The 23,367-nt window shown below is 58.0% G+C and overlaps 7 protein-coding genes across 7 annotated transcripts; 2 read left to right on the forward strand and 5 right to left on the reverse strand.

The window, feature by feature from the left end:
- Positions 1 to 3,255: 3,255 nt before the first annotated feature.
- On the forward strand, positions 3,256 to 7,217 carry SPSK_03886 (1-phosphatidylinositol-4-phosphate 5-kinase; the record flags this gene model as incomplete). Its single annotated transcript, XM_016730701.1, has 2 exons — positions 3,256 to 6,045; positions 6,141 to 7,217. The coding sequence occupies 2 exons, from the start codon at positions 3,256 to 3,258 to the stop codon at positions 7,215 to 7,217; spliced, it is 3,867 nt and encodes a 1,288-aa protein (XP_016586173.1).
- A 1,084-nt stretch (positions 7,218 to 8,301) lies between these two features.
- Positions 8,302 to 8,817, reverse strand: SPSK_04610 (uncharacterized protein; the record flags this gene model as incomplete). The annotated part of the gene is made up of 2 exons (XM_016731411.1): positions 8,302 to 8,436; positions 8,560 to 8,817. 2 exons carry the CDS (start codon positions 8,815 to 8,817, stop codon positions 8,302 to 8,304), a joined length of 393 nt encoding a protein of 130 aa, XP_016586174.1.
- A 1,343-nt stretch (positions 8,818 to 10,160) lies between these two features.
- SPSK_04552 (protein sys1) lies at positions 10,161 to 10,841 on the forward strand (the record flags this gene model as incomplete). Its single annotated transcript, XM_016731355.1, has 1 exon — positions 10,161 to 10,841. One exon carries the CDS (start codon positions 10,161 to 10,163, stop codon positions 10,839 to 10,841), a length of 681 nt encoding a protein of 226 aa, XP_016586175.1.
- A 505-nt stretch (positions 10,842 to 11,346) lies between these two features.
- On the reverse strand, positions 11,347 to 13,170 carry SPSK_04138 (uncharacterized protein; the record flags this gene model as incomplete). Its single annotated transcript, XM_016730949.1, has 2 exons — positions 11,347 to 12,932; positions 12,954 to 13,170. The coding sequence occupies 2 exons, from the start codon at positions 13,168 to 13,170 to the stop codon at positions 11,347 to 11,349; spliced, it is 1,803 nt and encodes a 600-aa protein (XP_016586176.1).
- Positions 13,171 to 13,798: 628 nt separating this feature from the next.
- On the reverse strand, positions 13,799 to 15,580 carry SPSK_04152 (uncharacterized protein; the record flags this gene model as incomplete). Its single annotated transcript, XM_016730963.1, has 3 exons — positions 13,799 to 15,034; positions 15,097 to 15,407; positions 15,466 to 15,580. 3 exons carry the CDS (start codon positions 15,578 to 15,580, stop codon positions 13,799 to 13,801), a joined length of 1,662 nt encoding a protein of 553 aa, XP_016586177.1.
- Positions 15,581 to 17,251: 1,671 nt separating this feature from the next.
- On the reverse strand, positions 17,252 to 18,597 carry SPSK_04302 (flap endonuclease-1; the record flags this gene model as incomplete). The annotated part of the gene is made up of 2 exons (XM_016731112.1): positions 17,252 to 18,335; positions 18,374 to 18,597. The coding sequence occupies 2 exons, from the start codon at positions 18,595 to 18,597 to the stop codon at positions 17,252 to 17,254; spliced, it is 1,308 nt and encodes a 435-aa protein (XP_016586178.1).
- Positions 18,598 to 19,428: 831 nt separating this feature from the next.
- On the reverse strand, positions 19,429 to 22,764 carry SPSK_03923 (uncharacterized protein; the record flags this gene model as incomplete). Its single annotated transcript, XM_016730738.1, has 1 exon — positions 19,429 to 22,764. The coding sequence occupies one exon, from the start codon at positions 22,762 to 22,764 to the stop codon at positions 19,429 to 19,431; it is 3,336 nt and encodes a 1,111-aa protein (XP_016586179.1).
- Between the last annotated feature and the right edge of the window lie 603 nt (positions 22,765 to 23,367).

A 23,367-nucleotide genomic window follows, 5' to 3' on the forward strand; every position in this document is an offset into this window, starting at 1 on the left:
TATGAATGCTATATCGAAACGTTTTATTTCTATATATCGACCACGATCCTGAACGGAGTTTTCCATTGCTAGTATGTGCTTTTTGTCGGCCTCTACTTTCTCATTTTTTTAACGTGTTCTCGAGAGGTGAAACAAACGCTAGGCGCGGTTTCTGTGTCGTGTTTCTCATGTGGCACGTACGCTCGAGCATAAAGTAAGTCTCACTTTAGACATTACGAGAGGCGGCAGGTGTCCCTGTACATGAGGCACACGAACTTTACCTGCCGATCGTGTCCGACGCTCAACTAAAGGTACCATTGGCGATGCCGTGCACGCCTTTTCGTGAGGCTGTCTGACTGGTGGCTTTAAGCTGCGTGTGAGCCGCGCTGCGGTTGCGTACATTCTTGCCTCATGCAGGTGCTTTTTGATTTTCGTTCTTCGTCCACAGAACCAGCACCTGTCTCCTTGTCCACCCCTGCTGGCATTTGGCCTTTACAGCCCACCCATGCTATTTGCATCTTCCCGACGATACGGGCTGGCAGATCATTAGCGATCATCAGCAAGCGTCGCATTGCATTTATTGTTTTTCTGGTTCATGTGTTATTTCTGGCTGTGCTTGCGTGAGAAACTTGCTGTGGTGGTGGCCGTGCCCGGGGATTTCATGATTGGCCTGTGCCCTGCGGGAGACAACACAGAGAAATTGGATGTTATGAATTCCAGTCCCCAGCAAACATGCCGAAAGCGACAACTGATCACGGACGGTTGCCTGAGACGCAGGGAGAGCAAGAGGAGCGAATTAGACGCCGATGCAGAAATAATAAAATAAAAACGTTGCAGGACGTGCGCAAGACAGGAGTACTGTGTACATGTACGGAGTATGCAGGGCAGCGAGAACAAGAATAGAAACGTTCTCATAGAATACGACAACGAGCGCGAAATCGGCCAAAACCACTGCACACACGCGTATTCTCGTCCGACTCTCGTTTGGGGTCTAGGGTTTTCACACTGGAGCCACCCATTTGATTGCTTGGCAGTTGTCACGGCTGGGCCGGATTGGCTGGGGGAGCGCTCGGCAGGGGCTGACCGGGAAACGGGGTGCCTTGACAGCGAAATGAGCTGTGGGGAGCATCGGGGAGGGCGCTTTACTGAAGAGGGCGATTGAGGTGACAGGCGGGACGTTCGGTGGTCGATACGACGCCGAGAGATGAAGAATGATGGGCGAAGGGGGCTTTTGGACGTTTGAGAGGACATGGGGGAGCACCTGCTAAAGGATCATGATTGAAATGAAGAGACGTGGCAGCGCAATGTGGCCAGCACAGCATGAGACAGAGACGATGTATCTTACATCGTACAAAGACACGCAAACAAGGAATATCGAATGAGAAAACAACGCAACACGATGGGACAAACAATACTGACTACTAAGCCCGACATACTTGCATGCTCGTTTCTTTGCCAGCTCGTATTGACTCGGATTGCCAACACGCCCCAGGAACACGCGAGAAACATGGCCAAGCGAACAAACGCGTCGCGGCTAGGATCCCACATTCGGCAACTGTGCAAAGGACGGGGCGTCGGGGACTTGTTGGACCACGCCAGCCCAGCCCCCTGTTGTATCTCAAATGTACGTAGGTTGTACCTGGCAGACAGTCGTGACAGTGAAAGCCGTGTGTCGCTCTGCCGACCGAGCTGGGCTCCTGGGAGAGCCACTGGAACCACTGGCTGAAGAGTAAGTGGAGAGTGATGACAGGGGACCAAAAAGACAGTGAAGATAGCTCCAGGGCGCCCCTAGCCCGATTGAGCTGGGATCCATGGAGCTGGTGGAGTGGGCGAGGTGACGGTGGCAATGAAGGGTGAGAGACGAAAAACAGAAGAAAAGGAACACAAAAATGCGATGCAAGGGATTGAGGGAAGAGGAGGTATAACAAGAATGGGACAGAAAGCGGAAGGTGCGAGTCGAGACAAACGATAAACACGAGATAAAAGCAAGGAGGAAGGAGTGACGGAGTTGGTATGGGATGCTGTTGAAAACGGCAACAGCGATCAACGCGACGGGAAGGAGACTGTTGGTTGTCGTGCACGGCAAGAAACTGCGATAAGGACACGCCGAGCAGGGAAGGAACACAGTGCACAGCAAGCTCTGGAGCCTGTAGCTTACGATGTATTTCGTAGTATGGAACAGAATTTGGCAACGTGCTGTCATACATCGTCCTCGTTTCGGGAGCTTCATTTCCTCCTGTCCCGCGACCGCAAAGTATCGCAGGGCGTAATTGCATCGTATGGTGCGATGGCATCAGCAAGTTTGCGGGAAGCACCAGCGCCCTGAAGTGTCTCACACTTTCCTCCGCACCACTGCGCACTGTGATTGGCGGTCTGCGCCTGCCTTTCCAAGCCAGGGAAGGAACCCACAGTGGTGGCCGCAGCCAAGCCCAGCCCAGCCCAGCCGCCGCCGACCACAGTAACTTAGTGTGGCTCTGCCCTGGGTCCTTTTTGGCTGGCGGGCCAGCATTGCGTTTGCCAACTTTTCCGACTCGCCCTTGGCTTCCCTGCCCTTCCATGCTCTCTCATTTCCCGCTTTGCTGCCGTCTGTTGCCTCACCTCCCCCCTAAAACGCAAACCTGTGATAGTTGCGAGCCTGAATATTGCCAACCCGCACACTCTGTGTACGACGACGCCGACAACGCCGACGACACGCGAACTCGCTCTCTCCTTTCCTCTCGCTCCTCAGCGTCTTTTGTATCTTCACCTGCATCTCCATCGCGGCCGACCATTGTCCATCGCCGCCTGTAAATCTCCGCATCCAACGCTTTACCATTGTCGTTTACACATCGCCAGAGTATCCATCCGCCGTTGAATTGCCGGCCATCGACAGAAGCCACGCTTCGCATCGAGCTGACGACGTGCCTGCTTGCCATCGACTTCGGCCAATCTCGTCTGGGTGGCTTTCCTCGGCACGCAGTGCGTGTCCGCCTTGACGATCAATCGACAACGTGCCCAGATAACTTGCCTTGCGCTTTGAGCCTCTCGCCGCGACACCATGACGACGAACCGCTGCCGTCCTTAGCTTCTTCCTTGTTCGTCTCGACCACCCTCGTTGCGAGTGTTTTTCTAGGGGGCCCGACCTTGATCCCCAGACCCTCCTCGGCCGTCAGCGCCATAACGAGTCGTCTCTACGATTTACAGAGAGCCGCCGACCACATCATATTTCCGACGTAGACAGGGCCTTTGAATCGGCAGAGGATAGCGTCCCGTCATCCGGCCTTCCTGTTTGCTGCGATGCCCTCCTTTTCCCGCGACGAAGAGAACCGCCCAGTCCTGACCCAATCGCTCGCTTCGGCGACGCCGACGACCGCGTCGAACGCGGCACGAGACGGCCCGGCCACGGTCTTTGGCAAGGCCGTCGACTCGCGCATCACCAACCACGCACTCGTGTCTGTTGACGGCAACGCTCCGGCTGTCAATGGCCGGCGCCCTATCCGCTACTCTCCTCCGCCACCGACCTCGCCGCCTCCCTCTCCGCCGTCTCGGCTGGCTTCCCGGCCGCAGCTAACCGATGCCCGCCCTTTGTTCTCCCGTCGTAAACGATCTTCCACGTTCTCTGACACCGACGACGACGACGACGATACCGACTCGGCCGCCTCGTCGGCCGACATGAACGGCCATGGCGGTAGTACGCGTCGCGGCGGCGGGAGCAGCAGCGTCGGTGCCGCCAGCTCCCAGACGACCACAGCACCGCCCGACGAAGACCTGCGTCTCGATGGCTACTATGAGAAGGACGACAAACTGAACGGTGGCAACGACGATGGCGAAATGGACAATGTCGACGGCCGCACGGCCTCTCTCACAAGCTCGAACGCACCCACAATACCCGAACGAGCGCCGCCGCCTCCTCCCCAGCAGACAACACCACCACTCTCCTCGCAGCAACTCGCCCCCTCTTCACCGTCTCCTCTTCCCTCTGCTCTCCCGACACAGAATATGAACCGGCCTGAAGCCCCCTCACAAGCACCGCCACCGCCCCCAAAGCCAGAGACGCTCTCACGGAAAACAAAGCCGCTTTCTAACGGGGGTCCTATCTCCGTCCCCAACCCGATGGCCGACCGCACACGCATCGGCAATCCCCACCCCCAGAGCCAGTCGCTGCCTCCTGCTCAGCACCAGAATCAGAACCAACCGCAGAGTGCTTGGACAAACGGAACAAGCACCGAGGAGAGCGAATTGACAGACACGAGTCCAGACGACACGTTGCCCCGGCACTCTGTTGCGTCGACTGGTGCTAGCTCCGTCCAGCCGTCCATTGCCGACGTCTACAGTGGCCGCCAGGCAGGCAGCCGGAGCAGTGACGTGCATGCCTCATCCTCGTCCAATGGTGGTCTGTCGACGGCCGCTGCAGCAGGGCCTGCATCTGCTTCGGCATCAGTACCGCCCACAACCGCCACGACCGCAGCCACGCCCGAATCGACCTCAGCCAGCCAGTTTTCTGCCCAGAGCCCAAACCCACAGCTTCTGCAGGCAGGACAGCCGTCTATTCTGCCGCACAGGTTCTCTTCGCCACCTGCCTATAACCCAGCGGCTGGCTCGTCGAGCTCTGTTGCTGGCACGCACCTCTCTCCGACCGCTGGCCTGAAGCACCGGCACACGCTCGAAGTCCCCAAAGCCACGCCAGCCAGGAACTCGCGCGAGGGCATTGACTCGTCTGGTGTCTATGCCTCAGGCCGCTTTTCGCCCACAGCGGCGGGCGGCGTAGGCAACGGCAGCATCAGCAGCATTGGCGGCCGGAGGGCGTCGTTGAGCCTGGTCCGTAGGAACACCCGGTCTCTGCACTCGGACCTGCCGCGCGACGAGGTGGTGCCCGACGAGGACGCCCTTAGGTGGGCCGAGGCCTACCGCCAGAAACGCGCCAGCAAGAAGCGGCGCATGGAGCAGGACGACGACCAGGTCCTTGTCGGCACCAAGGTGGACGAGACGCACCAGAACTGGGTGGCCGCCTACAACATGCTGACGGGCATCCGCGTGTCCGTTTCACGCACCAACGCCAAGCTCGACCGGCCTCTGACGGACGAAGACTTCCAAGCGAAGCAAAAGTCCACCTTTGACATCGCCGGCAATGAGCTGGTCCCCTCGGCCAAGTACGACTTCAAGTTCAAGGACTACGCACCGTGGGTGTTCCGCCACCTCCGCCAGCTCTTCCACCTCGACCCTGCCGATTATCTCATGTCTCTTGCCGGCAAGTACATTCTGTCGGAGCTCGGCTCGCCCGGCAAGAGCGGCAGCTTTTTTTATTTTTCGCGGGACTACCGCTACATTATCAAGACCATCCACCACTCGGAGCACAAGTTCTTGCGCAAGATCCTCAAGGACTACTACAAGCACGTTACCGAGAACCCCAACACGCTCCTGTCGCAGTTTTTCGGGTTGCACCGCGTCAAAATGCCATATGGACGCAAGATCCACTTTGTCGTCATGAACAACCTGTTTCCGCCGCATCGCGACATCCACCAGACGTTTGATCTCAAGGGCTCGACAATCGGCCGCGACTACCCCGAAGAGCTGCTGTCGGACAACCCGCGCGCCACGCTCAAAGACCTGAATTGGCTGCGGCGGCACCAGCACCTCGAGCTGGGCATCATCAAGAAGCGCTTGTTTTTGGAGCAGCTTCACAAGGATGTCAAGCTGCTCCAGCGTCTCCAGATCATGGACTACTCGCTGCTTGTCGGCACACACGACCTCCGGCGCGGCAACGACGAAAACCTTCGCGGCAAGATCCTGCAAGTGTTCGAGCCGCGCGGCGAAAAGCAAAACGCCGACGGACTCGGTACGCAGTCCGTGCTGATGCGCACCCCTAGCAAGCTCGAGCACCAGCGCAAGACGCGCGAGCTTCGCCAGATGCTCAAATCCGAGCGGCCGATTCCAATTGGCGAGAGCAGCAACAAAATGCCAGACGAGCTCGACGACAACAAGCAGTCCATCTTTTACAAGGACGACGGCGGCTTCCAGGCCACACACCTGGACAACACAGCTGCGGAAGAGGTCTACTACCTCGGAGTCATTGACTGTCTTACTCACGTAGGTTCTTTTCTCTTTCTTCTCTCTTCTTTCGTCTTTTGTTTCCTTCACCTGTTGTTTCTCTTAAACAATTTCACTGACACATCTCCCCTCAGTACGGCATTGTCAAGAAGATTGAGCACTTCTGGAAAGGCCTATCGAACGACGCAACGCAAATATCGGCTTTGCCACCCCAAGAATACGGTGACCGGTTCCTCAAGTTCATGTCGGGCATCACCATGTCGCCAGAAGATGCGGCCCGCGAGGCGCAAGACCGTGGCAAAGCGGCGGGAGCCGACGCAGCAGCGGCCTCGTCTTCTGCTGCACCAAATGCAGACACAAGCGGTCATGCGGGCGACGGTCCCGGATCCGGATTTGACGGCGTGGCCACGGCGAGCGGCCGCGATAAGGGTGTAGACGCCGCCGGCCACCATCTGCACGGTGGTTGGTCAGGCAACCTACGGCACCGCGGAGGCGCCTCCGGCAGTGGTAGCAACCATGGTAACAGCAACGGTAACAACAGTGGCGTCGACAGCAGCAACGTGACGACGGCCCACCGCGCAGCTGAGTTTGAGGCCCAAAAGGCCTCAGCAGCCAACGAGACCGAAACAACACAAACTACGGTCCCCATTGGCAACGGCACGCTTTTGCCTGGTCTCGTGGCCGGCTCCTCCAGCTCCAGCCAGTCGACACCGGCGCTGCCGTCTCTCCCGTCTCTCCCCTTGTTGCCACCCATGTCCTCGGTCCCGTCCATGCCGAACTCGCCGCCACCACCACCCCCGCATAACGACCGCCGCGAGTCCATGCAGCAGCCTGTCCTGCCCATCGTCGACGAAGCCAACGAGAACTCGTCGACGGGCGGCCGCAGCCACAGCAGCCGATTTAGCAGCCACACGGCCGCGAGCGACGATCGGCCGGCCACGCCTGCCAAAGACAAAGACCTGCCGGTGAGGCTCAGTGGCGGGAGTGCAAGTGCGGTTGGCAGCCATCGAGATCCGAGCCCGCCCACACCGCCGGCAACCGGCTACCTGAAACCCGAGAGCGCGGATAGTGGCTACGGCGTGTCGGGCACACGGTCACGGTCGGGGACAGTTGGCACGGTGGGTTCGGGCCGCAAACTGAAGATGCAGCTGAGCCGGGACAGCCTCGACAAGGAACTGCCGCCGCTGCCGAAACTGGACGGTGCAGCATGAGAGGGGACATGCGATCGAACTGATTTTGAAAGGAAAGGACGGTTGTCCCTGGAGAGGTGAATATTTTTTTTTGGAATACGCGGTTGGATAGTGGTGATGAAAGGAGACTTGGGTCGGACCACCCTTTTCTCTTTTTGTGCTGCTATTTTCTATTCTTCTCATTTCTGTTTGGGTCATTTCGATTTCCTTATTTTTTGTGCTTCTCTTACACTCCCTCTTTGTCATGCCGAAAGCCGAATACATCTCCCTCCATCATGATACCACTTTACATTTTTCTCTTTTCTCTTTCTCGTTTCTCCTTTCTCTTTTCCCTCGTTTTCTTCCTCATTGCCTCTCTTGCCCTAGTTTCATCTTTTCCTAGTGTCAATTTCTTATGTCTAGTCTTTCCTTCCCCTTGTCTCTTATAAAAGACCCAGCTGCATAAACACACGAGCCTCCTTTTCTATCATTGTTTTCTTTTTTGCGGTTTCTCTTTCTTCTGTTTCTTTCCTAATTGCGAGAGCGGCCCTTGTCACGTCCTCCGTTTTGGCTCCGTCTAGCTTAACCTCTTTCTTACATAAAAAGACCGTTTCTTTCGTCTTTATACTTGTCTTCTCCTAAAACCTATGCACGTCGTACAGGCGTGTTTGTGTTTCTTCCTCTATACTCCAATGATTGGTACTTTGTATGTGCTTGTCGTGAGCTGGCCATGTACCAATTTCTTGATTAGACTATGTTGAAGAGAACATCGACCTTGGGTTCCCTCATATAGGCGGGATAACAACAAGGCTGGAAGAAGAGGCCGTGTGTTTTTTCCACCGAGGTGCCGGGACCTGCAGATCACACTTACATTATTAGAGCTCGCAATATAAATATCATCACCAAGAATATCATACTTTTTTCACTAGAGTTGAATTGTTTTGTTCATGTGGCGTGTATACTGTGTACATCCTTATGCGTTTCATACCATGTCTTCCACCTCCGTCTCATGCACGTTCCGTGCCATTTCCCTCCATTTCCGCCTTTTAACTGAATACCCAAGGACAAATAATATACAAAGCTGCGCCCTTCTACCAAAGCCGGCTGTTAGACCAGCCCCACGCTCTTACTTCTTGTTGGCTGGCACCGAGTCGCCGGGGCCGTTGTTGATCTGCACCTCAAAGGCGCCCTGGGCCTTGAGGGCCGCCAGCCGCTGCTCCTTTTGGTGGTTGGCCAGGCGGTACTTTTTAAAATGCACGACCTGCCAGGTTAGCATCGACGGGAGCGAGATGATATACGACCAGGGACACGACAAAGACGACGAAAAACAAGGGGTGCATGGTGCCAAATGGTGCCAAATGGTTCCGAGGGTTGTTTTGCTTACCCACTCCGCGGCACAGTCGCGGTCCATCTGCTGACTCTCCTTGGCGCACGACTTTTGTGCAGCCGCAGCGCCGGCGGGATCGAGAGCGTCGTAGACGTTTATGCGGTCGAGGCAGCCAAAGTAGAGGTCACGCGAGTCCCAGCACTTTTTGCGCTCCGCACGGGAGGGGACGGCGGCACCGGAGCGGATGGCCTGGGCGCGGCGCTCTTCTTCGGTGGCCGGTGCTGAGGAGCCGCCCCAGAGCGAGGAGATGCCCATCGTGCAAGAGGGTTGGTGTGATGGCAGATGAGGTGAGAGATGAGAGAGGCGAGAGGAAGGGTGAGAAGTGAGTGGCAGGACGTTTCAGGGGAGTGCTCCTGAGAGTGTCCCAGGTTGATATGAGGGTCAATTACAAGGCGAATATCAGTGCCTGTTAAAGCGTCATACAAATGCTTGATTGTCGTCTTGCTATTCGGTTCCCGGGGTTGAAGTAAAGTGGCAAAGCGTGCAAAGTTGGACTGACGTTGAAGCCGAATGAGCTATTGCAATGGAGCCAGTGAGCTGATGTAATTGGGATGGCGTTGTAAAGGCTCCGAAGGCGCATCGAACGGCCGCTAAGGCGTTTTGTTAGGGCGCCCCTCCTGCCTATTCGGACATGCGTCAGCGAGGGGAAAGAGCGCCAGACTCTACATATTTTTACAGACTGAAGGATATTACGAGACGCCACAAAGAGAGTATGTGAGTGCCTTTACTATCGTGTATAATCCACCACTCGCGGCATAACTAGGATGGCGGACGCTTACGAGCTGCCGTCACCTGTCATATAAAGCTTCATGGCTATGAAAACTTTAGCGATTTAATCGTTCAGATGTAATGGCAGAAAAAGGCGGTGAAGGATAGCTTCTGCTGCCAACCGCACGTTTACAGGGGCGATCCGGCCACCTGGCGAGCTTGGTAACAGCGGTGCCAGGGGTTGCCAGACGCCTAATTTTACCAGTCTTTCAGAGGGCTGCCACCAACCCAAAGTTGCCCCAAACAAGGCAACATCATTTTCGATGTCCGTTGTTCCTGCCGTTCCCAGCCATTCCGACCAAGGACAACAGCCAGACGACGCATCGGGTTTCTCTGCTTTCTCCAACCTCATAATTTCTCTCGCATTTCTCGACGACCAGCAATCTACGATACAGCGGTGTTCTAGTGGATGACACTTTCTGATCCCTTTCTTTCCAGACTCCCCGTTTCTTTTGCGACGTCCTTGACTGCCCCCTTTTCTTCCTTCCGACGACTTTGGCGTGGATCGCGACATCCGGCGCGAACATCGAAAACCGGCACAACGACAAATAGCCGACTCCAGAAGCTGGACTCGAACTGTGGTAGACTTGTTGTGTCTCTCTAGAGTCTCCATCGACGGCAGCAGCACCCACTTCCACATCTGACGACACCTTCCCACTAGAAACAACCCGCGATACCGTCAAGCTTCGCACTTCTTCTACACCGACGCTGCGCATCCCGTGGAGCACAACACACCCTCCGGGCGCGGCCCTTTACACCGTCTTGGTGGCCAGCACTGTCTAGCACGTTTGGCCCAGACACCCCGCGCACGACGCCCTCACAGAGATTCGATGGCGCGTCGTCGCCGTCCGCGCCGCTCCGGCGCTCTCGGCGAGCTGCCGCCGCTCAAAATCCTCGCACAAATCGCCATCATCCAGGCCATACTGTACGCCAGCCTGACGGCCCTCATGTTTTTTACCGAGCGCGTCGCCGGCCGCGACTTTTCCTTTAACCTCGTCTTTGGCTGGAGCGCCATCCGCGGCGACACCACCGACGGCTGGCTCACGGCCTTTGTTTGGTGGCTGGCCGCCGGCCTCGTCGGCGCCGCCTCGATTGTCTACCTTGTCGGCCGCTCCAAGCTCGTGCTGGACTTTGCCGCGACGCTGCACGCCGTCCACCTCTGTGTGGTGACGCTGACGCACTCGTTCCCGGCGAACCTGGCGTGGTGGGCGACAATGGCGGTGTCGACAGGGACGGCGCTGGCGCTGGGGACGTGGGGGTGCCGGCATCGGGAGCTGCAGCCGATTTCCTTTGGCGGAGCGGCCGGCAACGGCGGCGGTGGCGGCGGCGGTAGCGGCAGCACAACGACAAACGGTGGTTCGAATGGGGGCGGGGTCGGCGCTTCTGCGGCCGAGGGCGACGAGGAGCAAGGGTTCTCTCGCGGTCGCGGCCGGGGAAGAGGCCGTGACGGTGCCGGCGAGTACGAGATGGTGCCTTTTGGGAAGACGGGCGAGAACAGCCGGCAAGATTAAACGACCAACACTGGGAATACATGGTATAGACGGGGCTTTTTCTGTTTCTTTTCATGATGCTTAGGCTTTTGGGGGACGGCGCTTTTTATCTTTTCATCTTTTTTTTTTCTTTTCTTTTCTTTCGTCATGTCACGGCGGGCCATGGATTTGCACCTTGTTTTCTTCCTATACGTTGTTTTAATGTCACTTGTTTCTTTGCTCCTTTCACGTCCCCTTAGCCTCTCACCAATGTTCTTTTTCGTACAGTATTACCACCAGTTACAATAGCGAGCTGGACAAGATATGAGGCGTTCATTCCAGTTTGTGTCATGAACTTGTTAGAACAGCTATCCAATAGACCGGTCTACTATGTACGTCAGCGTCTTTTTCGTCCACGTTACGTTGAAGTCACAGTCGGCGCGAGCCTCTGTACCAATAACAATTAACATTATATTATCTTTTCCATTCCAAGACTCTTCTTATCGTCGTCCAAGGTTATTCTAGGTAGGCTCATGGTTAACCACACCTACAGCCGGCTGAGACAGGTGACAAAGCTCCGGCCGTCATCAAAGCTGCTCTCACAACGTGCCCATGAACGACGTCGGTATGAAGCAGGAACCTCTGTGGCGCCGTCAACCTCAGAAATGGCACCCGCAGTAGGTGGGCCGGATCGGCACGAGCATCGAACGGTGGTGGTTGCGGCCTGAGAAGCTGACTCCGTAGCATGGGACGGCAACTCAGTCCCTGACGTCAGGGAGAGGGAGACGAGTTGGATGAGAGACGACGGCCAGTTCTCCTCTTCCTCCTCGTCGAAAATCACAGGTGCCTCCATGTGGCCGTATCCAGAATCAACCACCGAGTTGGGCGGTGCCGACACCCCGCAAGCACAGCAGGGAGGCGGCGAGGTAGCCACGCCTGGGCCGATTTCGTAGTAGCTGCTGGCATCGCCAATGTTGTCATTGTCAACGTTGGAGGCAGCACCGTCGCCCGTGGCGGCCACTGATCCTTCTTCGCCGTACATGTTCTTTGGTCGCACCCAAACGCGGCCGTACTGGGTGACTAGGCGAGGAGCCACTGCCGCCGCGGCAAATGCTTCTGCCTCGACGGCCAGCTCTGCTTCTGTGCCGGGCGGTCTCGGCCCCAGTGTCGCCGCTGCTCTCGCGCGAGCCCGCGCCTCCAGCTGCTGTTCTGCAGTGCGTACCACATCATCGCCATCAAGTGGCACTTCTTCGCCCGTGGCTACCCCGGGGCCGTACACGTCCACAGACACCGATTTCTGAGCAACCTTGGCCTCCTGTTCCTTGAGCGCTTTGAGGGCCTTGCGCTGAGCGGCCTTGTCTTTCTTCGTCCGCTTCCGCTCCATCCGCTTCTCGCTGCGGGCTTTGGTCATGGCCCACTCCAATATCGTCTCGCGCGGGCTAAGGAACCACTTCCACTGCTGCGGGATGTCGGTGCCGTCTCCCACAAGTTTGTTCGCCTTTGCGTTTTTCTTGGGCGCTGTGGTCGCAGCCGGCGGGGCAACGGGCACTACAGCGGCCGGTGCCGTCGTTCCGCCCACGTTGCCGCCAATGTTGGCCGTCAGGGAGATTTGGTGGGTTGCGGAGAGGTCTGGAGACAGCCGCTGTGTGATGCTTGTGGTCAGGCCACTGGCTAAGCCACCGGTGGCGCCAAGTGTTCCGGTGGTGCCGTCAAATGAACTCTCCCATAGCTGCTGACGCGCGGCCTGGTTTTGGCGCCACTGGAGGCTGCCGGCCCAGCGCTTTGGCCACGGAACGGAGACGCCAGCAATGGTGCGGCGGCCACGCGCTACAGCACGCTGGCGCTGCAGCCGCTCGTGGATGGCGATGTGCAGCTGGGTCACCTGGGGATCCATGTTGGTGCTGCTGGCGTTGTTTCCATCTTCATTCTGCGCCGAGCCAGTGCGATGGTCTTGAGGAGCTGTGCTCTCAACGGTGTCGTCTTCGTCGGCAGACAATTCGTCAGAACCGGCGTTCTGTAGGTCCTGTAAAGCGGAAAGAGCTTCGCGTTGTTCTGAGGAGAGGGGGCATCGAGCAATCGATTTAGGAGTAGGATCCGGTGCGGGTGCAAGGACGGCTGCATTGTACCCGCAGTCTATCGGCGCCGTCTAGGCACCGTCTAGAGACCGGTGTTGGCGGCGTTTTCCTCTTCGATTCGGAGTTCTCGCCAGGGCTGGCATGTTTGTTGAGGAGTTTTCGGTAGACGCTCTTGAAAGCCGATGCACCCACTCTGTGACGTTTTTGGCCCGGTCTGCGGGAGTTACCACTCGGGAGAGGGCGGAGGCAAATGCGGCGGTAGGCACCAATGGTGGTGATGGTTCATGAGAGGTCATTTTGCGTCAAAAGGGGGTGAGAAGGTAATTAGAGTTGAACGTCGTAGGGAGAAAAGAACGCGATGCAATGGCAGAGAAAAGTAGCGAACGGAAGATAATGAAGATAAAACCTAAATGATAATGGCACTCTGCAATGCAGGCCTAGGTCGGGAAAGTGCTCTCTGATTATTAGATTTAGTTTAAGAGTGTGATGTAGATTGATATAGTGCATAGATGAAGACGAAAGGGAGGCTAAGCATATTAAACTAACTGGCGATGATGGTGCCATTGTTTACATGACAGTAGTGAATAGAAACGGGAAGGCGCAACACAAGCGTCCGCACCTTCCTTGACGGACAGTCCACATTCTGTCACATGACGGTATTTCACTTTCGCATAAGAAAATGACAATGCCACACTTTCTTTTTCTTTTCAGACTTTGATTGATGTATCTAAAGTGTGCCCAAATTTCTCGGTACAAAAGAACAGATGAGAATCGAAGATATGCAAAAACGATTACAAGAACGATTAGAAGAAACATCAAAGGCCGGCCTGTACAGAAGGTGCCTTATAGAAATCATACAGCGTGGAAGCAACGGCTTTTCCAAGAGAGAAGCAAAAGAAATAGACCAAAAACCCTCATATCCTTTTACAGCTTCATGCCCGTGGCCTTGGCCACGCGCAAGCTCTGGCGCATGCTCAGGTCCAGCATAATCTCCTCGGAGCCACCGGGGATGGCGTAGGCGCGCACGTCGCGGTACAGGCGCTCGACCTTGCCGCCCTGGCCGCCGCGGGAGTAGGACAGACCACCGAAGATCTGGCTGGCCTCGCGGGCGCAGAACTCAAAGGTGATGGTGGACTGGGCCTTGAGGGAGGCAATGGCACCGCCAAGGCGCAGCATGGCCTCGGTCTCGTTCATGGTCTGGCACTGGTAGATCATGTTCTCGAGCCAGTTGTAGCTGGCCTCGATCTGGCGGGCCATGTGGGCCAGCTTCATGCGAATGACGGGGTGGTCGATGAGGCGCTTGCCAAAGGTGCGGCGCTTGTGCGCGTAGCGGACCGACTCCTCGTAGCAGACGCGCGAGAAGCGCAGGCACTGGATGATGATGCCGATGCGCTCGTGGTTGAAGTTGGTCATGATGACGCGGAAGCCCTGGTTCTCCTTGCCAATCAGGTTCTCGACGGGGACCTTGACGTCCTCGAACGTAATGTAGGTGGTGCCGCTGGACCAGACACCCTGGCAGTCCATCTTGCGCGTGGAGACGCCGCCGAACGAGCGCTCAATCAGCAGCAGCGAGACGCCGTTCATGCCCTCGCCGCCCGTGCGCACGGCCGTCGTGAAGTAGTCGGACCAGATGCCGTTGGTGATCCACTTCTTCTCGCCGTTGACAATGTAGTGCTTGCCGTCCTCGCTCAGCTTGGCCTCGCAGGTCAGGTTGGCGACGTCGGAGCCCGCATCGGGCTCGGTAATGGCCAGGCAGATGCGCTTGTCGCCGTTGAGAATGCCCGGCAGGATGCGGTCCTTGAGGCTCTTCTTGCCGAACTTGACCAGCGGCGGGCAGCCGATGCCGAAACCACCAATCACGTTCCAGACGAAACCACCCGAGCCCGAGCGTGACAGCTCGTCGGTCAGCAGCATCTCGTGGAAGAGATCCCACTTGTCGGTGGGCACACTCTGGACGCGGTTTTCGGTGTAGTCGTTCTGGTACGCGGTACCCAGCAGACCGGCGAGGTAGCCGCGGCGGCCCATCTCCTTGTAGATCTCAGGGGGCACCAGGCGGGCCTCATCCCACTCGGTGACATTGGGCTCGATGGCGGAGTCGACCCACTCGCGCACCTCGGCGCGGAGGGCAGCGTGGGTCTCGTTGAAGTAGGGGGAGCGGTACTGCAAAAAGTTAGCAAGCCATCCGTCAAACAGCAGGGAAAACATGGATGGGGTGGACTCACGCTCTGATACCAGCCAGGGTCGGCAAAGGGGATGATGCTGCCGAATGGCTCAAGCGGCTCGACTTCTTCGTGGGACGCGGCGGGCTTGCTAGCCTCGGCCTTCTTCGGGGCGGGCGCGGCAGGCTTGGGCTTGGGCGCCGGGGCGTCGGCCTTGGGCTTGGTGTCGAGCGAGCCAACCAGCAGCTGCGGCTGGTACTTCTTCAGGATGCCCTCGTTGTGGTACTTCCAAAACTGCTTGGACGCATCCTTGCCGGCGACGCGGGCGAGGATCTTCTTGCCACCTAGAAAATGGACGTTAGTAAGGGGCATTGCTGCGGACGTTGTGCGCATTTCAACGCAAGTCGAGCTCATAAACGAGAGAGCACATACCCGGGTGGTCATCCTGGAACTTGGTCAGATCGTAAACATCGCCGTCGACCGTGATGTACAGCGAGTCGGGCTTGTTGTGCGAGGCAACCTCGGCCTGTGTGAACGTCTTCGACATTGTGAAGGTCGGAGAGAAGATGACGATGTAGAAGAGGGAGGAAGGGTAAAGATGAAAATGGAGAACGAATGGGTATATGGACGGGAAGAAAAGGTCGAGGAAAGACAATGAAAGAGATGAAGGAAAAGAAGAAAGAAGGAAGACTTGAAATAAAAGGATCTGTTGGCTTAAAGGGAAAAGGGCACGATGGCAAAGTAATCGGGACGGCGTGGTCGGCAACTTTCTTGGGCCGCCCAAGTGCACCAAGGCCGATCACATGCGAATGAATGAGCTATTGAAGAAAGCCGCTGCAAGCTTGTGTTCTGTCTGGGCCTGTCGCGCTGACGGAAACACAGTGTTGAAGACAGTGCGCAGTGCGATCACTCCTCGACACGTTTGGAGAGTGTGGGGTGTAAGCGTAATTCGCACACCATCATTGGCTGTGGCCCGTGGGGTCCGGGGCATAGCAGCGCCTAAGCTCCATACAAAGCGGCTCCACGGTCCACTAGAGCGCCAAAACTGCACCGTGCGAGTGTGGGATTAGTGTACGTGCTCCAGGCCCAAAAGGGAAACCACGCCGCTGTCGAGGACACGCTGTGGCATTTTGCTGTTTGCAGCGAGATCTGCGCACACCGAGGTGGCAGGAGCAATGCACTGGAATGTGTGGGGTGCACGCAGTGATAGTTTTCTGTACAAGCAGGAACGGTCTTCAGAGGGCTACAAGCGGAAAGAGCGACTGGTAACATGAAAACTTTCACAGCAGAGAAGGCGCAAACGACTTTCGCAACAGGGAAAGGGAAGGAGGCCAAAAAGCCGGGGTACAAAGAGAATCATGGTGAATGTCGTACATTTGCCTGCAGCAAATAAAACATGTCATTGAGAACGGCAATCCAAAGACGGCGAATCAGACGCAATGTAAAGACATTTCCCTGGCGCATGGAATGAACACGGGCGCAGCCAGCTTGGGCAGTGCCAAGCGCATGTGATGCTCAGAATTTCAAGGTCGTATGCTTTCGCCGGTGGCTCCTTCCCACAAGGCGCTGATGTCATTTTGTCTCGAGAAGATCGCATTGGCGTCGTGTGATTGGGTGGGCCTGCCGAGGCACGCCACAGATAGTCTCGTGGCCTTTGGCGTGTCTGCCGTAGATTTTGGTGGCAGGTGTCAGGCTGTGCCAAACTGTGCTCCAAACCACACCAAACTACTGTTGTACACCAGTCCCCAAAAACGTTCTGTACCACATTCGATAGTACCAGGCCTGTCTCTATCCGTCAGCAGTAAATATTCCATGTGATTTTCCCTATCCATAATGTATCCCCGACGGTGGAGATCCGCCCTAGAACAACGCCAAATGCAAAGTCCCGTGTGGAACCAAAAATACCAAAAAATGAAGAGAAAGGAGACGGGCATAACGGAAAAAAGAAAATCAGCATAGGCCATGCAATGATGGATGACCCCTGACTATCACAAGGGACCCGGCCCGCCTCTGCTGCGCTTTGGTGTATGTCTTTCGTCGCTGCGTGGGCGACCTCATCTCGGCCTTCCCCACGCCCCTCCTCTCTGATGGACCAATACCCCAGGCTGTTCTTTGGGTTCTGAGGCTTCCAGGCCAAGCGTCCAGGCCCAGCTTCCATGTGCCGTTCTTTTGTCATCATCACCTTGCTCATCTTGCTCATCTTGCTCTACGTGTGCCTTTACGCACCGCCCCGAGGTTTTGCCTTGGCCTTGGCCTTGTCCTTCTTTTCCTCCTTGAGCCGCTTCTTCTTCTCCTCGTTTTTCTCGTCCAGCTTGCGCTTCTGCGCCTTGACCTCCGCCTCCGTCTTGGGCACCACCTTGAAGAACCCCTCGAGGCGCTGCTGCTGCGTGCCCTTGAGATTCTTCTCGAGACGCGCCGCGCCCGACCGCACACGGTCTTCCGAGAAGCCCTTTTCGTTGACCAAGAACTGCACGAGGCCGGGGATGTCCGGGCGGTCCCACTTGAAGTCGCACAGCGGGTCGTCGGCGGCGCGCACGTCGGGCTTGAAAAAGAGCTCGCGCGCGTCCTCGTAGGGCCAGTCCTCGGGGATGACGAATTTTTGCTTCTTGTCTGACTTCATGAACGCGACGACCTTCTCGAGCGAGCCGTGTTCGCGAATGAGCTTGAGGGCCGTGTGCGGGCCGACCTTGGGGATGGGGTCGAGGTAGTCGCAGCCCAGCAGAATGCACAGGTCGACAAACTGCGGGCGTTCCATGCCGAGCCCCTGCATGACCTTGTCGAGGTGAATCTCCTGGATCGGCTCTTTGCGCTGCTCGCTGAACGTCAGGTGGCGCAGCAGAATGGGCGTGTTGAAGCACAGCGTGTCCATGTCCTCGCTGGCGGCGGCGTACACCTTGCCAGCGCGGGCCAGCTCGGCGCATTGGGCCTCGGCCTCGGTGGGCGCCACGAGGAACGGCACGCCCATCAGCTTCAGCAGGCGCTGGCACTCTTCGTTGTGCTCGCGGGTGACGCGGACGGTGCGGCGCGAGAACTTCTCAATGTCTTCGGCCGTGCCCGTCTCCTTGGCTTCCTCCAGGCCCTCGGTGGCTTCTTGTTTGCGCATGTAACGGCGCGCGAGCTCGCCGGACTTGAGCTTGGGCGGCGCGCCGTCAAAAACGTAGAGTGGCTTGATGCCGTTGTCGACCATGCGCAGTGTGCGATAGAACATGCCCATGAGATGCGATGTGGTCTCGCCGGCCTCGCTCATCAGCATCTGGCCGTCGGAGCGCACGGCTATCAGGAAGGAGTAGATGCTCATAGATCTAGGGGGTGTGTGTTAGCGATTGTGTGTAGCGTGTACATGGAGGAGAGAGTCGCCTCGTTCGGTCGTCGTCTCGTCGGGTCGGAACGTACGCATCCTGTGACCGTGTTAGCTACTGCCGGGGCCTCTCGTTTCGAGTCCCATCGCCTCCCCTGCGCACTCACAATTGCTACTTTCCGGCCAAATTGGTTCTTGATCTCCCCCTCCTTGACGGCATCGGGCGCCTCCTCCTTGACAATCTGGAAGAGCTGTTTGATACCCATGGTGGCGGTCAGTACGTGATGAGGGGAGGAATCTTGTCGAGAAGACGAAAAGACACAAGCCGACGATGCGCACGGCCGTGTATTATTTCGTGGTCGTAGCTGTCGTGGGTCGTATCCCGTAAATATGCGCAAATGGTGGTCGGACGGCGAGCTGCGTTGCTTTGGAAGTGTGCGTTTGCATGCAGCTAAGATACTGCAAGTGACGAAGCGGGCAAGAGGCGTGCAGTGTGGCACATGCGCCTGCTTCTTCGACGCGTCCATTGCGCGTTATGGCGTGAAAAAGTGGGGCATCAATTAAGACGGACTCTTTTGCGCCTGCCTTTGCTGTGGCGATTTACAGGCTGTCCAGCGCTGTATTTTAGCGTTACAGTTAGTTACCTACTGAAGACCGGTGCCGATACTATGTGGAAAGCCACAGATTTTACCTGACGATATTATCATATGTCTCCTTAATCACAGCTTTTATTTTCTATCTATCTAAAAAGAATCAAAACTCATGCTGCTATCAGAGATGTTGTTCCAGTAGCAGTGTCATCGCTGTCTAAGTGACAATCGCTCCTTCCCCTCCACAAAATGCTGCGTCCTAAACACAAAAGTGTCAAACGCACTTTCCGCCGAATATGTTGTGTTCAAATGTACCTGCCAAAATCATCCAAAACTCCTAGCAAATGCGACGAGAGCCAAACATCACACGTTCCTTCCTGAGCGAGTGCTCCTTCCATGTCCCTTTCTAAGCCCCCTTTTTCTCACTTCTTTCGTTAAATCCCACTCGTAGGTCTCACTGCTTCACCTTTCACCTCAACACCTCTGCCACCTCAGTCTCAGCGACCTTCAAATACGACCGGCCTTCTCGTCCGACACTGGAGAGGCCGGTGGCGTGCGCAGGTAGCTCTGGCACAAAAACGCGGTCCCGAACAGAATGCCCAGCCCACCCAGGCCGAGGCCAAAGTACTGCGCGGCACGGTAGCCGACCAGCAGGTTGTCGGCGTCAAAGACGCCGGCCTCGACGGAGCCGGCGATGCCGAGGGCCAAGGAGATGGCGTAGTTGACAAATGTCACGACAAGGCTGGCGGCGATGCCCTGGTGCTCACGGCGGACGCTGTTGCTGACGAGGATGATGGCGGCCGGGTTGGACATGTCCATGCCAAAGGGCATGATGAGGATGCTGAAGAAGGGGTTGAACCAGTAGAGCTGGTCGGGCGCGGAGGTGGCAAACAGCAGGCTGCCGACGAAAAAGGCAAACATGCTGAGGAGCATGACCCAATGGGGCTTGACGCCGCGGCTGAACAGGACGCCGGTCAGCAGGCTGGCCAGCAGGCCGGTGACGGGCGCGGGCGCGAACGCGGCGCTGGTCATGAGCGGGGACCAGCCGCGCAGGGTCTCGAACATCTGGACGGCATAGTAGACCCAGACGGAGAAGCAGCCCCAGCCGGTGGCGGTGCAGCCCAGGACAAAGTTGGTGGTGCAGCGCATGGCGGCGAGCGGCACGAGCGGGCAGACGGCCTGGAAGGCCTCGACGTAGAGGAACGCGGCAACAAAGAAGAGGCCCAAGATGAGCAAAAAGTACGTGTAGGGCGTGGCCCAGCCGACAATGGGCGCCTGGTTGAACGCAAAGTTGACGAGCACCAGCCCGGCGACGCCCAGCAGAATGCCCATGCCGTCCATGCGCACCCAGAGGCTTTCCTGCGCGGTCACCTTCTTCTTGGAGAAAACGGCGTCGTCCGCGTCGTCGTTGTCGTCGTCGTCGTCGAGACGGGAGGTGTCCATGGTGTGCATGGTGTCCATCGTCGCCCGCTTTGGGTTCAGCTCCTGGACGTTGACCTCGTCGGCTGGCAGCACCAGCATGCTGACGGCGGCCAGGGCCACACACACGGCGGCCAGCGTCCAAAAGGCCCACGGCCACGAGGCGTAAATAGCAAACAGCGACGACATGACGGCGCCGGCCACGAAGCCCACGGGTGCCGAGGCGCCAAAGAGGCACATGACCAAGTTCTTGCGGGGGCCGGGCGGGTAGGCGCGGCCCAGCATGGCCTGTCCGTTGGGCACCAGCATGGCCGGGCCGATGCCTTGCATGGCGCGGCAGACGATGAAGAGGGTGGTGCCTCTGTGCGACGTGGCCGCGTCGCCGCCGGCGTGCTGGACGGCTGGCGTGAACCCCGCCAGCAGACTCCAGGCGGCAAACCAGACAAAACCAATGACAAACACGCGCCGGTGGCCAAACAGGTCGCCCACGCGGCCCGCCGGGAGCACAAATGTGCCAGACGTCAGGCCATAGGCAGCGGTGTACCAGGCAATGTTGCCCGGGCTGGCGTCGGGGAAGGAGCGGCTCATGGCTTGCGCAGGAACAAGGGCCTGGGCGATGCCGGCCAGCATCAGGACCTGCGACAGGCACACGACAAGCACAAACAGCGCCTCGTGCAGCAAGGAAAAGCCATGCGGGGCATTGGGCGAGGGCGTTTTGGGCGGGGGGCGGCGCAGGGAGGGCAGCCGCCGCAGGCTGCCCGCGAGACTGCCGCCACCAACTAGGCTGTTGCGCGTCACGGGCCGCGTGGTGTACCGGCGCGAGCCATCGTCGCGGATCAGCGACGCGCGGTAGTCGTGGTCGCCGGAATCGGAGCGGACATATGTGTAGCGGCCGATCTGCAGGACAGGCTCCGGCTCGTGTTCGGCTGCAGCTTCGGTTGCGGCTGCGACTTTAGCGTCTCGTTCGCGTTCGCGATATCGATCCTGGGCCCTGTCGTGCTTGCGGTCACGCCCCCGCTCGACCTCGGTGGTTTCGCCGGCCGTGCCGTCACCGTCGTCCGTCACGCCGCCCGGGGTGACCGGCGTATAGGAGGCGTCACGTGGGATCAGCTCACCGGCGTGCGCGCCGCCCTGGTAGGAGTGGGTGCGCTTGAGGCGGGAGGCAGCCTCGATGAGGTCGATGTATGAGGACATGGAGGGGCGGTGGCCGCCGGCGGGATTGCTCGAGGACGACGGCCTGACGACTGCGGCAGGAGGTGGGACAGGCGGAGCCACGGGAGGTGTCAGGGTTAGCCGCCGCGAGGGCCCGGCGCCTGGGGAGTTGGGAACCTTGGGCATGAGGGAGAAGCTGGCGTGGGAGGCACGCGAGGTGGATGGGCGCGGGATCGATGCCGAGGCGGCGGATGCAGCTGGTTGAGCAATAACGTTGTTGGCTGATGATGTCGACGCATCAGCCGCTTGTTGCTGTTGTTCTTGCTGGTGTAGTTGTTGTTGTTGCTGCTGCTGTGACTGCTGCTGGAGAGCCCGTGGCGGCTGCTGCGGATCGTTTGAGAGCGGGTGCATCGCAAGCGGGCCGGGCAGCTCGACCAGGCGGATGGTGGAATTGTTGAGCATGACGGGCTGAGCAGGCGCGGGGGTTCGTGCGAGTGCGGGTGCAGGCCCGGACCCGGGCGGCATTGTGGCCGCCGTATCGGGGTTGACTGTATAAAACTCAGACAGGGGCACGGAAGGCATGCTGGCGGTCGTCCCGCTCATGTGAAGATGCGACGCTGCATTGTTGTTGTGGAACGAGACGGGCGGGGCCGGAGAGCCGGTGCTGCTGCGGGCGGCGCGGTAGGTGTGGTAGGGGTTGCGTGGGCTGAGTTTGGTGTTGGGATGGGAATTGGGGTGCGGCAGGGACTGGGAGTGCGAATGGGTGGGTGTGGTGCTGTTGTTTCGATGGACGGACGGCGGATAGGCGTGGTTTATCTGTGAAGCACTGGCGGCCGAGCCTGGCCTGGGCACCGCCGGGGATGGAGGGTAGACGGTGCTCTGCGGAGCAGCGTCGGTCGAGGGCGGACGGTACGGCTGGTAGGTGGTGGTCTGTTGCTGATAGGACACGGCCCGCCGCCGGCCCGACGCGGTTGTACGGTGGGAGGCGGCCGAGGCGGCGCGGTTGGCGGCGGAACCGGAGATTGTGTTGGGACTGGAAGCGAAGCCAGAACCGGAACCAGACCTAGACCCTGAACCAGAGCCCTCGCTACTCTGAGAACCCTGGCCGGAGGTGTTTATGTCCTGCTGGTGAAATTGCTGGCGGAACGACTCGGTGGCAGCAATCATGGCGTCGGCGGCACGCTGCATGGCCTCGGTGGCAGACTGGAAATCGACGGTGGGTTCGGAGGCGACGGGCAGTGGCGTGGACCGCCGTCTCTCGCGGAAGGACATCTTGTTTCAACGTGTGTCTGAGGGATGTTTTGTTTTGGTTCGTTTTGTTCCGTCTCAACAATCACTGGTCAAGGTTCAGGGCAAGTGTGCCGAGCCATATCAGAGATACTGTGACAAGAAGGCGAGAGAATGCGGAAGATGGAAAAGAGAGGACAGAGAGAAAAGGGAAGATGCTCGGTTGCCGAACCCAGGAAGGCGGATCTTTTATGATGTGCCGCCTGTGGACTGGGACGTGCAAATACGGACAGCACAGCTGCAGGACGAAGGCAGCAGAGAACAACAAGACGGATCCCTGCCACCTGCTCCTCCGAGGCGTTGGCCGGGCGGTCGTGCTGAGGTTGGGTGTGCTGCACAAGTCTTGTCCGTGACACAAGCAACAGCCAGTCTGGTTGGATGGAGGCTGGCGTCGGAGATGGACAGGAGAGGATGCGAGGAGAGTAGAGAAGCCACCTTACAAGAGTGGAGATGCAAACGACTGTGGGTTGTCTGTTTATGTGTTCGCGACGTGAGCGAGCCACGAGCCTGTGGCGTTGGAGGTTTGGTGGCCGGATTCTGTGTACAACGGGCACGGTGGGCGGGCACGACAGGATGCAGAAACGAGGG

The sequence above is a fragment of the Sporothrix schenckii genome, assembly GCF_000961545.1.
Source record: "Sporothrix schenckii 1099-18 chromosome Unknown Cont47, whole genome shotgun sequence".
Lineage (NCBI taxonomy): Eukaryota > Fungi > Ascomycota > Sordariomycetes > Ophiostomatales > Ophiostomataceae > Sporothrix > Sporothrix schenckii.